The 16,009-nt window shown below is 40.7% G+C and overlaps 1 protein-coding gene across 5 annotated transcripts in view; it reads left to right on the top strand.

The window, feature by feature from the left end:
• Nucleotides 1–12,426, top strand: part of Elmod2 (ELMO domain containing 2) — an 18,436-nt gene extending 6,010 nt beyond the window's left edge. For all 5 annotated transcript variants that reach the window (XM_005369551.3, XM_026777263.1, XM_013354612.2 and 2 more), the window contains exons 4-9: nucleotides 3,701–3,798; nucleotides 4,016–4,145; nucleotides 7,460–7,593; nucleotides 9,259–9,327; nucleotides 10,099–10,232; nucleotides 10,532–12,426. In XM_005369551.3, the coding sequence (XP_005369608.1) occupies nucleotides 3,701–3,798; nucleotides 4,016–4,145; nucleotides 7,460–7,593; nucleotides 9,259–9,327; nucleotides 10,099–10,232; nucleotides 10,532–10,677 (711 nt within the window). In that variant the 3' untranslated portion in view covers nucleotides 10,678–12,426. The remainder of the gene's footprint in view (nucleotides 1–3,700; nucleotides 3,799–4,015; nucleotides 4,146–7,459; nucleotides 7,594–9,258; nucleotides 9,328–10,098; nucleotides 10,233–10,531) is intronic.
• Nucleotides 12,427–16,009: the final 3,583 nt, after the last annotated feature.

Below are 16,009 nucleotides of genomic sequence, written 5' to 3'. Positions count from 1 at the left end.
GGAGCAGTGATTATCACCAGGAGAGAAGTCAGGAGTGGCACAGAGAAGGGAGGTGTAGACTCGACAGAGCCGTGTTTCTCACCTCCCTGACGCTGCCACCCCTTCATACAGCTCCCCATGCTGTGGTGTCCCCAGCCATAGAATCATTTCATGGCTACTTCACAACTGTAATTTTGTTATTGTTATGAATTGTAATGTATATATTTTTATCTAATATGTGACCCCTGTTTAAGGGTCATTTGGCCCCCAAGGTGGTCAAGACTCCACAGGAGTGTATTAAATAAGCAGAATAATATTCTAATTTCACCTTACTTACTAGTTTCTTTAAAGATGTCACTTGAAATATAAATGTTAAGGTTGTATTCTTATGCTATCACCATTAGAAAAGTAAAATACTGCTCGGTGATAGTAGTGTACACTTTTAATCCCAGTACTCGGGAGGCAGAGGCAGGTGACTCTGTAAGTTCGAGGCCAGCCTGGTCTACAAAGTGAGCTCCGGGACAGCCAAGACCACACAAAGAAACCCTGTCTCAAAAAACAAAATAAAACAAAAAACTGTAAAGTAAAATACTGATGTTTTGTAGGACACTATAAAGAGAAAAGCTAATTCTGCACAGGCTCAGTTAAACAGTAGATGCTTTGTTGTCTTGAAGCTGAAATCCAAAGCACGTTTGTTAGTACATGGAGATGGACTTGCCAACGTACACATGCAATTTGTGTGTATTTCACACGTTATATTTACTTCAAGAGAAAAATCTCATTCTGGTCTTGTGTTATTTCCATCGACTGGCTCTGTGTTTTATTGCATGATAAGAAATCTGGACAAAAACTCTGATTTTATTGCTTGTCACTTGTTGGCCTTTGTGCAGTTGGCTTGAACCTCATCAGTACCATGTGATGGTTTTACGACTAGAGGCATTAATATGAAGGCAGCATAAGAAAATACATGTTGATAATATTGATGATGATATAGTTAAGCCAGGGGACAAACATCCATGAAACTCTCTTATGTATTTAAATGCTTTGCATTCCCAATGCTTGTTATGAATAACAGCAATTTATTCTATTAAGGCTTATCCCCAAAAGTGATCTCAAAGTATGGCTGTCTTTTATTGTAAATTGTTTGACAGTTGAAACTTCTTTTATTGTTAAAAATTAAGTCTGACTTACTCAGTTACAGACTAGGGACTGCTTATAAATTATCTCCTATGGCTGCTAAAATATGAAAAATTTCAATATCTGGAGTATAAGCATTGTATTGATTCCACTGGTCAAAGAATTTTGTTGGAAACAGAGAAAGAAAATCAGAGCATAATCAACATTTGTTTAGCATACCAAAGCAAATTTTAAAGACCTGAACTAATTTTCTGTATTTGTATCTTTAGAGACCTGAGAAGATACTAAGTCCAGAGTAAGCTGAGGAACTTACAAATAAGGCAGAAAAGCAATGAAATTATGAAACACACAAAAGTAGACTACCAACAATCTCAGAAACTGATTTTTAAAAAAGATTAATAATATCAATAACCTCTATAACTGACCAAGTATGGGAGAAGAAAGATGCCGAGTGTGTAGACAAGATATCACCCTAGCCTAGGTTCTGAAGTTCTGTGAGTGACTTCATGCTGGTAAATCCTGTAACTTAGATGCAATGGAAAGAGTTTGTAGAAAAGATAGTTTATCAACTAATATGAAAATAAACAAAAGACCTAGCTGGCCATATATTCAAAACAAGAAATCTCCAATTTAAAATGTTTAAAAAATCTCCATCATTGGCCTAATTAATTCTCTTTTAAAAGATATTTGAACCTTTGTATTTTTATTTTAGGGTGTTTGCCGGCATGCATGCTTGTGCACCATGTACATTCTTGGGGCCCACGATGGTCAGAAAGTATCAGATCTCCTGGAGCTGGAGTTACAGATGGTTGTGAGCCACTGTGTAGATGCTGGAAACGAAACCCAGGTCTTCTACAAGAGCAGCTAGTGCCCTTTACCATTGAGCCTTCTCTCCAGCCTGGCCTAATTCATTGTCACCAAACATTCATGGAAAGAAGAAACAGTGCCACTGTTAACAGAAAGTCCTAGGATATAGAGGTGAAAAAAAGCATTTTTTATTTTTTTGAGGACAGACTAAAACCAAATAATGAAAGACGTGTAAATAAAAAGTACAACTTAGTACCCTTTATGAATGTGATACAAGAATCCTTACAGAACAACAGCAAGGATAATAAATTATGATTGAAGTTTAAAATCAGTGAGTATAATTTATTACCACACTAACAGAGTCAGAAAAAATATGATCATTTTGATGGATACTAAAACATCTGATCATGATTAAAAACTCCCACCTAGAGGAGCAGAAGCTCCTCCAATCTGCTGAAGGCCAGCGAACAGTCTGCAGCTGGCACGGAAAACTTTCCGATAGTGAATGTCTTGTCATGTGTAGTGGAAGCATGACAGATGCGTTGTGTTTCTCTGCTTCTGCTCAGCTTCATTGCACTGGAGATCCTGGGAACCACAGCCAACCAGAAACAAACCCAAGAAGTAGCTGGCCAGAAAGAACTATTAGCAGAAATGTAGTCTGAGAGTGTGGACAACCCTGGAGTCCTCAGAGGCTGCTGCTGTGTACTAACAAGCAAACTGAACAGTCTGGCAGCAGGTAGCTCACTGCTGTCTGTGTTAGCAGTGAGCTTCCGGATCATGAGAGAGCAGTGCTACCTACCACAGCAGCCAGAAGAGCACACACCGGGGAGTTTAGTAAACACTGTCTTCAGCCCTAAAACTTGTAGAGAAATTGTTGAGAAAAAAAAGAATAAAATGAAGCCTGGTATTCATCAATTAAAAGACTCATTATTGTTAAAATATAAGTTCCAAATTGACCTATGAGTTTGTGAAGTTATTTTTTTGTTTTATTTTGTTTTTCAAGACAGGGTTTCTGTGTGTAGCTTTGGAGCCTGTCCTAGAACTCACTGTGTCGATCAGGCTGGCCTTGAACTCACAGAGATTCCCCCTGCCTCTGCCTCCCAAGTGCTGGGATTAAAGGCATCTGCCCCCACCATCCAGCGAGTTTGCAAAATTTTAATTAGAATCACATTGAGTATGTTTTGAAGAAACTGACAAGCTCATCTGCAGACTTATGCAGAAATAGAGGGAGGGGTCGGGATAGCTCAAATGGTCCTCTAAGAGAGCCAGATTAAAAGACCTAACAGGGCTTTCTAGACAAGGAAGTTTTCAGACAGACCAGACGCAGACCCCACAGAATGGCTACCTTTTAATATGTTGACACAGTACTTCGTGGGAAAAGAAGCTGCCAGCAAGGGGTGCTAGAGACCTGGGTGCTGGGTGGGGAGCAGACAGCTCTTAGAGCCTGTTGCTGCTCCTCTTTAGCATTGATTTTAAAACTCTGCATCTTTTTGACAATTTCATAAATATGTAATAGTTCATAACCATATTCTTTCCATTTTCATGACTTTTTTTTTTAACCCACTGAGTTTAATTAGGGTTTCTTTTATAAAAGAAACTAGGAGGCTTTTAGAAAACTGTAAATGTTTGCATGATTCCAGCTCTTGGAGATCTGAAGGAAGTGTGGTTTCTTTTTGCATTTTAATATGTTCTTGGTAAGGCTGATTAAATGTCTCAAAACAGACTTCTACGTCAACTCTCGGGGACTTCTCACATTCAGCTGTGTCTCGATACCCAGGTCCTCCAGAGTGCCACACAAGTTGCTGAGAGTGAGCTGGACAGATGTGTAGCGGACATAATGAAGGAGAAGAACATCTGCCGGGAGAAAGACAACAGGTGTGCTGCTCCCTCTGTGATGGCATGGGGCTCTGTAGCGTGCTGTGCCGAGCCCTGCTCAGGTTACCTGGGGAACAGGTAACTTGTGGGTTGTTCTGTGTACACTTCAGAGTTTCGTTGCTGTGTGGTGGAGTGTTCAGAGATGTGTGAAGGAAAAACAGGCCTCGCTTTGTTGTGATAAGATGTTTGAGTTAAACTAACAATGTTATCCTTTCAGTTTTCAGGTATGCATGAAGACATGCTTACTGCAGATATCTGGCTATAAGCAGCTCTACCAGGCTGTGGAAAATGTGAGGAAAAAACCCTACGATTCTGGCAATGCGCAGCATGAGAAACTGCTCCTCAAGGTAAGCACTGGCTTAGTGTTCCAGCAGGCAGGCAGCTTCAACTGTGTGGGTTCTAGAAGCTCATTCAGTCCACCCATTTGTTTGCCTCTTGGAGAATGTGTGATAGATTTCATTGATAGGGAAAGACTGGAGATCAATAACTTTTTAAAAATATTTTTTTTAATTTCATGTACATTGGTGTTTTGCATGTGTGTTTGTGTGTTTATGTGTTTGTTGGATCTCCTGGAACAGGAGGTACATACAGTTGTGAGCTGCCAAAGGAATGCTGGGAATTGAACACAGGTCCTTTGGAAGAACAACCAGTGCTCTTAACCACTGAGCCATGTCTCCAGCCCCCTGATCAATAACTCTTACTTGATAAGCATTTTTTAGAATATATTCAAGTAAATAGAGCTTCTAAGATAAGTTATCCATTCATAAAAGGGGGGTTCTTCTGCCTCCAGGCAGAGGTGCCTGGGCCCCAGAGCTTCTGTTTATCTAATTTTTTGTGGAGGTTGGGCTTTCCCTCAGCAGCACAGAAGCTATGAAAATAGATGCCCGTTGCCGGGCGATGGTGGCGCACGCCTTTAATCCCAGCACTCGGGAGGCAGAGGCAGGCGGATCTCTGTGAGTTCGAGACCAGCCTGGTCTATAGAGCTAGTTCCAGGACAGGCTCCAAAGCCACAGAGAAACCCTGTCTCGAAAAACCAAAAAAAAAAAAAAAAAAAAAAAAAAAAAAAAAAAAGAAAAGAAAATAGATGCCTTTTTTCACAGCATTGGGACATCAGTCAGCAAAACTGGCACAGTAGACTGCAACTGTAAGAAAGGACAGCTTCCTGTCACCTGCTCCTGGTGTGTAGGGTATGCAGACAGTGACCCTGTGCTATGTAAAGGCTGCCATAGAGAGAGCAGTAGAGAGAGTGCTGTAGCCCATCCAGTCTGGCTCTTCCTGTGGGGAAAGGGATTATAGGGCTCTGGGGAATGGGCTGTCCTGCTGCTGGTGCTAAAGTCCTAGAGCTTGGGGAGAGCTGCCTCCTGCTCATCTGTGCTTCAGTTCACACTGCCTTCAGGAGGGCTGAAGGGGTGCTTTTGAGTATGCTTGCATTCCTTCATACTTTTGGTCTTCCTCTCTCCTCCCCCTCATCCTCTCCCTCATCTTCTCTGCTTCATATTAGAGATTTCTTGGCATTTCACGTGGTGTGCTTAGTTTTGATTGACCCTCCCTACCTGCCTCTCCTCTCTGCTCCCCATCCCTGCTTAAACCCTTCTCTCCCAGTCTCCCGGTCCACTTTGATCTCACACATAGCCCATTAGCATATATTGCACCTGGAGTTAGGACTGCACAGAACCAAAAGTCCTATGAAAGTAACTTTGGGGAGAGCTTAAACACAGCAAAACTGGGGCTGGGGCCAGGGCCAGGGCTCAGCACCCAAGAGTGCTTACTGCTATTGCAGAGGACCTGGGTTCAATTCCCAGCACCATCTGTAACTGCAGCTCCAGGGGCTCTGATACCCTCTTCTGGTCTCAGAAGGCATGAGGCACACACATGGTGCACTTAAACACATTCATAAACATAAAATGAAAATCTAAATAAACAGAAAAACCTTTTTTGGAAAAATATAAATAAATACTTTACCTAACTGCAAAATTAAAATAAAACTTGATATTATTTTGAGGTTAATAAAGGGTTACTGTGTGGGTTGAGCTTATATTTGAAGTAATTTAAAGCATCCTAGATGAGTACTCTTATCTTCATTCACCTTAATTTGAGATGCTTTCTGTGTAACACCTGCCTTCCTGAAGGGATAAGACACACGGCCTAGCGCCTGCTCCAGGCACCTTTCCCCTTGACTGTCCCTTATGCAGTTCAGCTCTGGAGGGAGTGACAGTTGCTGACTCTGAGTTTAGCTCAACAGTCCTGGGAAGAAAGCTGGAATTGAAGTAGTTTTAAGTATAATCCAAAAACATGTTCACCAGCTTTTGTCAGTGTCTACGTTTGGAATACAAACTTCCACCTTAACCTTATGAAATCAGAATCTCCAGGCTACGGCCCATACTTGTATTTATGAATATTAAATTTTGAGTATTAAAAGCTCAATATGATGGCATGTACCTATAATCTCAGAATTCTAGAGATTGAGGCAAGAGGAAGGGGATTCAAGACTCTCCTGGGCTACATAGCAAGATGCCCTCTCCATAATCAGACATCAAATAAGAACTGGGCAGTAGTGGTTTTACACTGCAGCCCACCACATTGAAAGCCTTATGCTATGGTCACATTCCTTGTTGATGTCAATGAGCTGTCTGGGTTGCTAGTAAGAGAGTGTGCAAGATAAAGTCCAATCTAATCGTTGGATTTAGCTTCAGGGCCAGAATTCTGGAAGGCCAGTCTTGACAGTCTCTTAAGTGACAGGACACTCTTCCATCACTCAACAGTGCCTCATGGCACTGAAATGGAGGTGGGGGGTGCAAGCATTTTGTTTTGCCAAGCTTTTCAGTTTTTTAATCATTATCTACAATTCTGTTTTTGTCTGATTACTTACATTGGATCTTGAAACTGACTAAATTTTCTTAAATTAGTTTTCATTAACTGGTTTGTTCATATCTAATGAAGGGAAAGATTGTTAGTCAACAACTCTTGAAAACACCTTAGTGTTAAAGATTCTACTTGTTTATAAGTAGGCCGTTTAAAAAATAAATTTTATGAAATAGTCTCATGTACACACATACACTTATCTCTTGAGTTTTATTAATATTATTTCTTCATGGTTCTCCTCCTCAGGCCTATTTTATTTTATTTTATTGGGCCTATTTTATTTTATTGGATTAAAGATTAACTACCTAATATTATAGCAAAACCTGTTCAAGCCAAATTATGGGTCCATTTATCCAAGACTGCTCTTAAGCAATTTAATTCTAGTAGATATATATATGTGTGTGTGTGTATAGCTAACATATATATATTTGTTTACTAATCAATATGTTGCCATATATTGTGAATTATGACTTATAGACTATAAATCATATAGAGAATGGGAAGTCAATATATATATATATCAAAGAAGTTGTATATATATCAAATGATTAGTAAACATAGGCAGGTCATTGCTCCAGATATCTGTGATTTTGATTTAAAGAAATGATTCTTTATAACAGTCTTTCTGATTGGAATAGTACACCATGTTTTTAATTCAACCCTGTTGGTCTTAGAATTTGTCTAAAAGTTGTTGAGCTCGAAGTATTCAATTATGAGTTACTTAAGCTAAGAAAAGGAAAATGTCTCAGTAAACCAGGAACATCATTATCATTTGTAACACAAAAGCATGTTTGCACAGCTTTGGAGTCTTCTGATGCCTACGGAAAAGTTGAAGGCCCGGATCTCCAAGCAGTGGGTGGACATTGGTTTCCAAGGTGATGATCCCAAAACAGACTTCAGAGGCATGGGCATACTTGGACTGATCAATCTTGTGTAAGTGAAATAAGTTTCCTTTCCTTTGGTGAATGCAATTCCTTGTTATTTCCCGTCTCTTTTAAATCTAGTGAGAGCGGACCTATTGTTTCATATTGACTCTGAGTTTTCATAACTATAGTCCACATGTTTGCTAGGGTGCTGACAGCAACTAGAAACATAGTGTGCGCGCATGCGCATCCGCGCATCCCCTGTGCGCACCTGTGTCCGTGATGACTCACCAGCGTTTGCAGTGCCTTCCTCCTCCTTTCTGTTTCTGCCCTCCTGTTTCCACTGTGTGGCTCTGACTGCATTTGGGAAAACAGAATCAGGTTAGGTGACATGCCCCTCACTATGTCTGGCAGTTGACCGTCCAGGTCTGTTTATCATGGCTGTAACAACTTGCCTTTTCCCTTAGTACTTGGGCCATGCGCATGGAATCCTAAAATACGTCACAGCCGATAGCCAACACTATTCTAGTACACTGGAAGATGGAGTTCTTTTACCAGTGGTTCTCAGCGTGTGGGTCACGGTCCCTGTGAGGAAAGTTACATGATTCATAACAGTAGCAAAGTTACAGCTATAAAGCAGCAACAAAATAATTTTATGGTTGGAGTCACCACAACATGAGGAACTGTGTTAAAGGGTTGCAACATAAGGAAGGTTGAGATAGAGTTCTTTTATAAATATGCATGTGTTTAGACTGCAGTCTTTCAGTTTACCTGTGAGTTATGATTTATACACTATAAATCATTTAGAGAATGAGAAGCCAATAATTGCTTTGTTTTTTACTTTTGAGAGATGGTTTCTCTGTATAGGCCTGGCTATCCTGGAACTTGCTCTGTAGAATAGGCTTGCCTTGAACTCACTGAGTTCTGCCTGCCTCTCCAGAGTGCTGGGATTTAAGGCATGCATCACCACTGCCTGGCTCTTTGGATAATTTTACTTTGAAAAAAATCTGAAATTGAACTAAACTAAGTTAATACTGAGAAAAAATATTTAGGCCAATATGGATAAAGCTATTGGGGGAAAGATATGTCATAATGAGACATCAAGATATATGTTATTTTAAATTATAAAAGCATGTATGCTTTGGTAATTTCTAAAATCTTAAAAGTTCTATATAATTCTTCTTCCTTAGGACAAATCAGACAGTAATCTTTAAGGACAATGAGCAACTTCCCCACCTCCTTCTGAGCCTGGGGTTTTAGTCACTTAGCAGTCTGACTCTTGACTGTGTTGAGGGTCTCAGACCTCTAGATGGAGTACAGGGCTCTTCACTGAGCTGATGTCTGCTTGTGAGCAGTGGGATAGAAATGCGCACTCCAGCTGTGGCAGAGAGGAGACAGAGATGGGCGGCCCCGCAGGTGCCCTCTGAGTATTGTACAGGCCGGAAATTAGCAAGTTTCAAAACGAGGACTTTTTCTTTTGTAAGTAAATAGGAAATCCCTTTGTAGCTGAGTTCTCTGTTAAGATAGTCTTGCCATCTACCTGTGTTCCTTATTGAGAGGCCTGATTCCTTAGGATTAAATTTGGACTCTGAGACCTCTGTGAGCTATTGAGGGGGCCTGAAAGGGGGGTGGCTGTGAGAGCAAGGCTGTTGTTTAGATGGTAGCATTTGCTTGTGCTGAGGTTTTCACGCTACTCGTGAGTGTAACGTTTCATTTCATTGTCTTCCTTGTTCAGGTATTTCAGTGAAAATTACACCAGCGAAGCACACCAGATTCTTTCCCGTTCAAATCACCCCAAATTAGGGTAAGCTGGACAATCATTAAAGAAGCTAGACTCTAGCAATGAAAATGACTATATAAATCTGAAAGTATTTCAAAATATGTCTTAAAATGATGTTATTTTAATGAGTGATAACTGTAGAAATGATATTATAAACTAAAGAAAAATGACCAAAAATGTTCTATGTATTCCAGTAAATTGTATCGTATGATATAGTTTATAAAACAAAGATGGAGGCTCAAATATTTTTTCAAAAATTATTTCAGTGGTGGTGGTGGCACACGCCTTTAATCCCAGCACTTGGGAGGCAGAGACAGGTGGATCTCTGTGAGTTCAAGGCCAACCTGGTCTACAAGAGCTAGTTCCTGGACAGGCTCCAAAGCTACAGAGAAACCCTGTCTCGAACCCCCCCCAAAAAAAATTTATTTTAAAGTAGTAGAAAATGGTAAAGGAAATGCAAATTGAGGCCTTGCCTTGTTCTTAGTTTTATACTTAATAGTTAGAATAATAAATAATAAAGCTTGGTAAATGTAGATTTCCCTCTCTTTATTGTCTTTAGATGTTGTATGGTAGGAAATTTTATTTTTACTTCTTAGCTTCTCTCCAGAAAATTAACAGCCCTCAAGAAGCAAACACTTTGGATCTTTCTGCCTCCCTAAGTATAGAGAGATTTTTGCAAAGTGCGCCCTGTGTCAGGGGAGCAGCAGCACTGTTTGAGTGACTTAGCTATTTCCGCACTGTAAGCTTGTTGCGGGCTGCCGGCTAGCTGGGTAACTGGTTTTGTTTCTGACGTAGGTATTCGTATGCAATAGTTGGAATCAATCTCACAGAGATGGCTTATAGCTTACTGAAGAGCGAAGCCCTGAAGCTGTATCTCTACAACTTTGTCCCTGGGATGCCAACCATGGAGCACTTCCAGCAGTTCTACTGTGAGTATTGGGAGGAGTTAGTGCTGCCAGGACAGCAGCCGCGCTCAAGCCATTGCCTGTGAGGTCCAGAGTTTACGCTTCACCTCTTACTGTTTAAGGTCTTCGAGGGCCAGGAAATGATGGGAGATGGGTCTCCTACTTCATTTGCACTCTACCTGCTGTATTTGAATTCAGGTTGCCTGGCTTGTGGCACACTGAGCCATCTCACTGGCAAGGTGGATGTATGCTTTCTGAAGATGAGATGGCCTAAGTGGATTTTATTCCTGTGGTTAACATGTTTATGTGGTTTTTAATTGCAGGTTACCTTGTCTATGAATTTGACAAGTTTTGGGTTGAAGAAGAACCAGAAAGCATTATGTACTTCAACTTGTACCGAGAGAAGTTTCACGAGAAGATTAAAGGACTCTTAATGGATTACAACACTGTACTCACTTTGAAAACATGAGACACAGCATCTTCTCTTTCTACCACATTTTGCACACACAGCAGAATTTATATGTTATAGAAATTATCTGATCAACTACACTCTTATATATAATTTCCTACAAAATCCTTCAGAACTCTATTTAAAAAGCTAGTGGACAATCAGTGTATGTTTACAGTTGTTTATACACTGTTCTCCACAAGTTCGCACCCTTCCAAAGAGCCCTTCTGGAGTCACGTGAACTACAGTTTGGAACTTGGGACTTAGCCTGTTAGCGTAAAAGTCTAAATCAGGTATATTTATATTTAGCCAATTGACTAAATGTGCACGAATCTCATTTTTATGTGTTGTAGCTCTTAAGCTGGTGTCCTTTCCAAAATTTTAAAACTCTTCAAGATGATTTTTCAGTCTGGAAATGGCTTTTGAGTGTGCTTTGTCTCTTTTATTTCTAGCCAATGGGCACCGTGTATGCTCTAAGGCTTCCTTTGTGTCCCCAGCACTTGTCAGGGTGTTCCTGCCTTAGAGCAGGGGGAGCATGGTTCCATCAGAGAGGGCGAGGAATCACGGCTTCCTTCTGAATCTCTCTGGAGACCAAACATGACAGAAAATGAGAGAACGGCAGCCTGGGTGACTCTGTTTTTATTGACACGTAGCATATTTTGGGGGTCTTATTTCAAGGTTTCCAGGCATTTACCCTTGCTCAGTGTTTGCTTTTATCAGCTGCATAGAGAACCTTCCTCAGAGCTCCCTGGGAGGCATCTGCCTCTGTGTTAGAGAGGAACTGCATCTACTAAGAAAATCCTAACTTTGGAAACATGGTTTCTTTTAAGATAAAACTATCTTTGAAAACTACACAGGAAGAAAACTGAGAGCTTTCGCAAAATCTCTGTTCTCCATCATTGGCGTGTTTGACTTGCTGTTCATTTTTGCTTGGCCTTGCTTTGACTCTGGTGTTTCTGGGCAATGATGTAGGGACCTGGTCAACAGGCTGTGGGGTGCCATAGCCTGGACTATGACTGTGCTTTTGTATAGCTTTACTCCCCCAAAGCTCAGGAGGGTGAAAAGTACTGCTGAGGATCAGACGTGATGAGATTCTGAAGGGATGCTTTCCTCTGGGCATGTTTTAGAGATTTGTTTTCAGAAAAATTAAAAGAGTCTAAAGATAGGAAATGATTATTGGATTCTGAAGCAGTGCTTAAGTCCCGTGGGGAAAAGTTCACAATATCATAAGTTAGAATATGGTGCTATTTTGCACATGTTTTAGTATCAGGTATTTAAAGACTAGCTTATGTGATAGAGGAAGATCTGGTACTTTCCATCAGTTGATGTGTGTCTTTTGTCAAACCCCTATCTTCATGCTGGTCGAACAGTGGTACAGATGCCCACATGACGCCGTGGCTGCAGTGTTGCATAGCCCGTGCATTACAGTGTATGGGTTAAAAGTGTTTTTCCTCAAGGAAGATGGAACTGTTTTTAAAAGTAGGTTTATTTTATAATACTAGAAAGGATTTAGCTTTTCAGTATTATAGGAACTTAATAATTGATTTCTTACTAGGGGACTTTCTCAACCCTGGTCATATACTCGTTTCACTTTTGAGGAATCTTCTGTCATCCAGGTTGTATGATGAACTATATAGCAAGCCCTAACAAGGAGCACATGTCCGCCATCTTTGTTCATCGTGCTGTGTGATAACTTTTCCATGGAGAGCTGTGTAAGTCTTTAACTTCTACACTAAAATACTTATCATTGTATTTTAATTTTTCAACAGCTTTGATCTTGAACTGATTTAACTCTTTATCAGCATATGTAATAAAAAGACTACTTGAAGTGTGAAAGAGGAAATGTTTAAGTAATTAAGCATTTCCCAACAGGAAACCTCTACTGATGTTAAGAACATCTTGTCAAAGTTTGGTTAATGTCACAGTCGTTAAATTCTCCTTTGTTTGTACATTACAGATATTGTTTGTTTTTATTAAAATTATTATTAACCATTTCAGATAATTATAAAGTGAACTGATTTTAAGTTCCAGAATTTGACTGTCACCAGTTGTCCATTAGAATGGAACATGAACCCTCTGGCTGACAGGTTAGGCATACGCAGCAAAGGAACAGCACAGCCAATAGCCTTTACTTTCAAAGATGTCACGATTTTATGTAGTTTTGAAATCCATGTGCAGATGTTTACCTGTATAAAAGTAGTAAAATGACAGTGTGACGATAGTCACAGCATTTGAGTAGCAGGAGGTTATACTAGCTTCAGTAGAAGTCAGGGTGGAGATGAATCTCTGTGCGCGAGGTTGAAGAAAGTTTACCAGTGACAAGAGCAGTGTAAACAGTAACAGCTCCAGGTCAAATGCTGTGAAAGACAATCTTTCTAAAAATGGGAGACATCAGGTGTCTAGACCAGCCTCTTTGTAAATAAATGTAGCAGTCCAACTGGCATAAGTCTGAATTTAAGCTGGTGACATTTACAGTTCAGAAATCAGAATCTTTTTCTTAAAAATCCCTACCCTGTTTTTTTTCTTTTCTATATTAGGAGCTACTTTGATTTGTATGTATTTTCCTATGAAAATGTAAACACTCATTCTTCTTCCTTCAGTGTTGATCGCCATTCTTATTCTGTCCATTGAGAATAGTCAACGAAATGAATTTTGATTAAAAGCTTTGCTCAAAGGAAAAAAAAAACCCTAATTTGGGTGTGAAAAGCCCCTGCTCATTTCTGTAGCCGAGGGTATCATGGCATGGAAGAGGGCAGTTTGCCCAGGAGGGTGATAATGCTGACTCCTGGGGTCATGACTGAGGGCCACCGCTGAGTCCTCAGGACAGATGCTGTGTGCTAATCCATGAAGATCCTGCAGCTGGGGGACTCCGTGTCATGTTCACGGTTCGTAGTCTCTGCACACAGCAGCTGTCAAATGGAGATGAGCGAGCTGTTAGGACTCTGAGAGATGTCGTGCCTTGTATTATTGGTTTTTTTTCTGCCTCCAGTTTTTGTTGGGATAAGGTTTTAAATGTAGTGTAGATAGGACCAAGACCCACATTAACATCGGTAGGGTAGCTCTATGTTCTTATTAAAGTGCTGACAAACATTTAAGCGGTAGTGTTCCCTGCAGGGAAAGTACTGGTGGGCAACTTAAATTTCTGTCTATTTTGCATCAGGCATTTGAGTTTCAAGTAAAAGCAATGGTGTGAGGTGTGCTGTCCTTTTGTCTGTGGTGTTAAGTGAGAAAATAAAAACACAGCTGGAGCTGTTGTGCGCTTTTCTGTGGGTGCTCGGGCTGCCTTGGTGCCCCCCCCCCCAGTCATTTGCGTTAGGAAGCAATTACAGGTAAGTGTAGCTCCCAGATTTGTGACTTGTACCTCACTTTGTGATTGTGTAAAGTGGTGCTGGATGACAGGAAGTGGCTGTGAACGGCAGCGATGCTCTTTTACAGGAAGCCCCTGTTTCACCTGGACTCACCCCATCCGACCCGTTTCACCCAAAAGTGAATCATACTGCACGCTTTTTTTCACAGTGTGGTTTTGGTTCTGTTTGTATATTAAGACTCAATTTTTATAACTGCGTGGCATTCCAGTATGTAGTTTTGTAGGTGTATTTATTTTGAAATAGTGAGCTCTCTAGAACAGTCTGGATAATAGTCTGCAGCAGCCCTTACTGGCTTGCTCTGCCTGCGAATGCTCCCAGCAAGAGAGAAAGGGTGAGAAGTGAAGACAGAGGTTTCCACAGAGAGGAGCAAAGTAAGTGAAAAATGAAGAGAAAGCCTGTTAAAAATAAGAATGTGAACAGCCGATCGAGTATAGGAATTGTATAGAATCGATGTCAGTAGCTGGGCCTGTTTCAGCTGTTTCCAGGTTCTTGGCATCTTACTCAAGAATGAGATAAAGGTGCACACAGGTATAAAAATTGGAAGGTACTTTCTTCAGAACAGTACTGGAGGCTTCGGGTTATTGCCCAAGGCTGCTTTTTTACAGATTCTTAGGAAGAAAAGCCAGCTGGCTAAGGGGTGGAGTTTGTGTGCTTTTCTCGATTGACAGGCTGAGATTCCAGAAGCCTTTGTTCACTGTGTGTACTCTTCCCTTAATGCATCAATGTTAAGCATACTGTCCTAGTCATTGTTCTGTTGCTGGGAAGAGACACCGTGACCAAGGCAACTTATAAAAGAAGGCATTTAGTCAAGGGCTCGCTTACAGTTTCCGAGTGAGTCCGTGATCCGCACAGCAGAGAGCATGGCACTGGAGCAGTAGCCACTGAGAGGGTATGTCTTCTCCACAAGCACAAGGGAAAGAGAGCTGATTGGGGGTGATGAGGGCTTTTGAAACCTCACAGCCTGCCCCTAGTGACACCCCCTCCAACAAGGACACACTTCCTAGTCCTTCCCAAAACACTTCTACAAACTGCAGACCATTCATGGAACCACAGATGAACGTTGTTTAGAGGACACAGCCCTATTATACATGCACGCAAAACCAGTCTAGGCCAGATCACCAGTTTCCCCTTCCCTGGATGCGACTGTAGGTACATTGAATAGACTCTTGAGTGGTAACTAAGGGAAGGAGGAACTTACTGCATTGTTTGGTGGGGCGTGCATGCAGCTGGATGCGGGTGAGGATCCTGGGTTGCTAGGATTGCCAGATGTGTGTGTGTGTGTGTGTGTGTGTGTGTGTGTGTGTGTGTGTGTGTTGCCCAAACCAAATGGAGTCTTAGGTTGCTGTTGTCTGGGCTTGTGCTTCAGGACCAACAGTTGTTAAAATGTTTCTGCTTTTTAAGCCCAAATGCTGATAAACTGTTGAGACTAATTAAGACTAAAAGGAAAGAAAATAATGCCAAGAATGAAATATGAAACATACTACAGATTCTACAAATAGTCAAATGAAAATATATGAAGAATAATTTTGTCAAATTTAAAATTTAGGTGAAATACAAAAATTTCTTTAAAACTGTAACCAAAAATACAAAATGGAAATGATAGTCCTAGAACCTTTAAGCTTAACTATCAACAAAGTAATTAAACTTTCTATTAAAAATTTGCTTGATTGGTGAGTTTAATAATACTTTCAAAATAATAATTAAAAAACTGCTGCAAATAGTGTAGAGTCTGCAAATCATGAGGCTGCGCTAATCTTGATGCCCCAAAGAACAGTGTGCAAAAGATAAATTATATGAAATATCATGTTAGATGCAATAATCCTAAATTAAATGCTAGCAAACAACTTTTTTTTAACTTATTTATTTATTAAGGATTTCTGCCTCCTCCCCGCCACCACCGCCTCCCATTTCCCTCCCCCTCCCCCGATCAAGTCCCTCTCCCTCATCAGCTTGAAGAGCAATCAGGGTTCCCTGACCTGTGGGAA

Source organism: Microtus ochrogaster, unplaced genomic scaffold, assembly GCF_000317375.1.
Source record: "Microtus ochrogaster isolate Prairie Vole_2 unplaced genomic scaffold, MicOch1.0 UNK51, whole genome shotgun sequence".
NCBI lineage: Eukaryota > Metazoa > Chordata > Mammalia > Rodentia > Cricetidae > Microtus > Microtus ochrogaster.
This window is presented reverse-complemented; position numbering and strand designations above follow the sequence as displayed.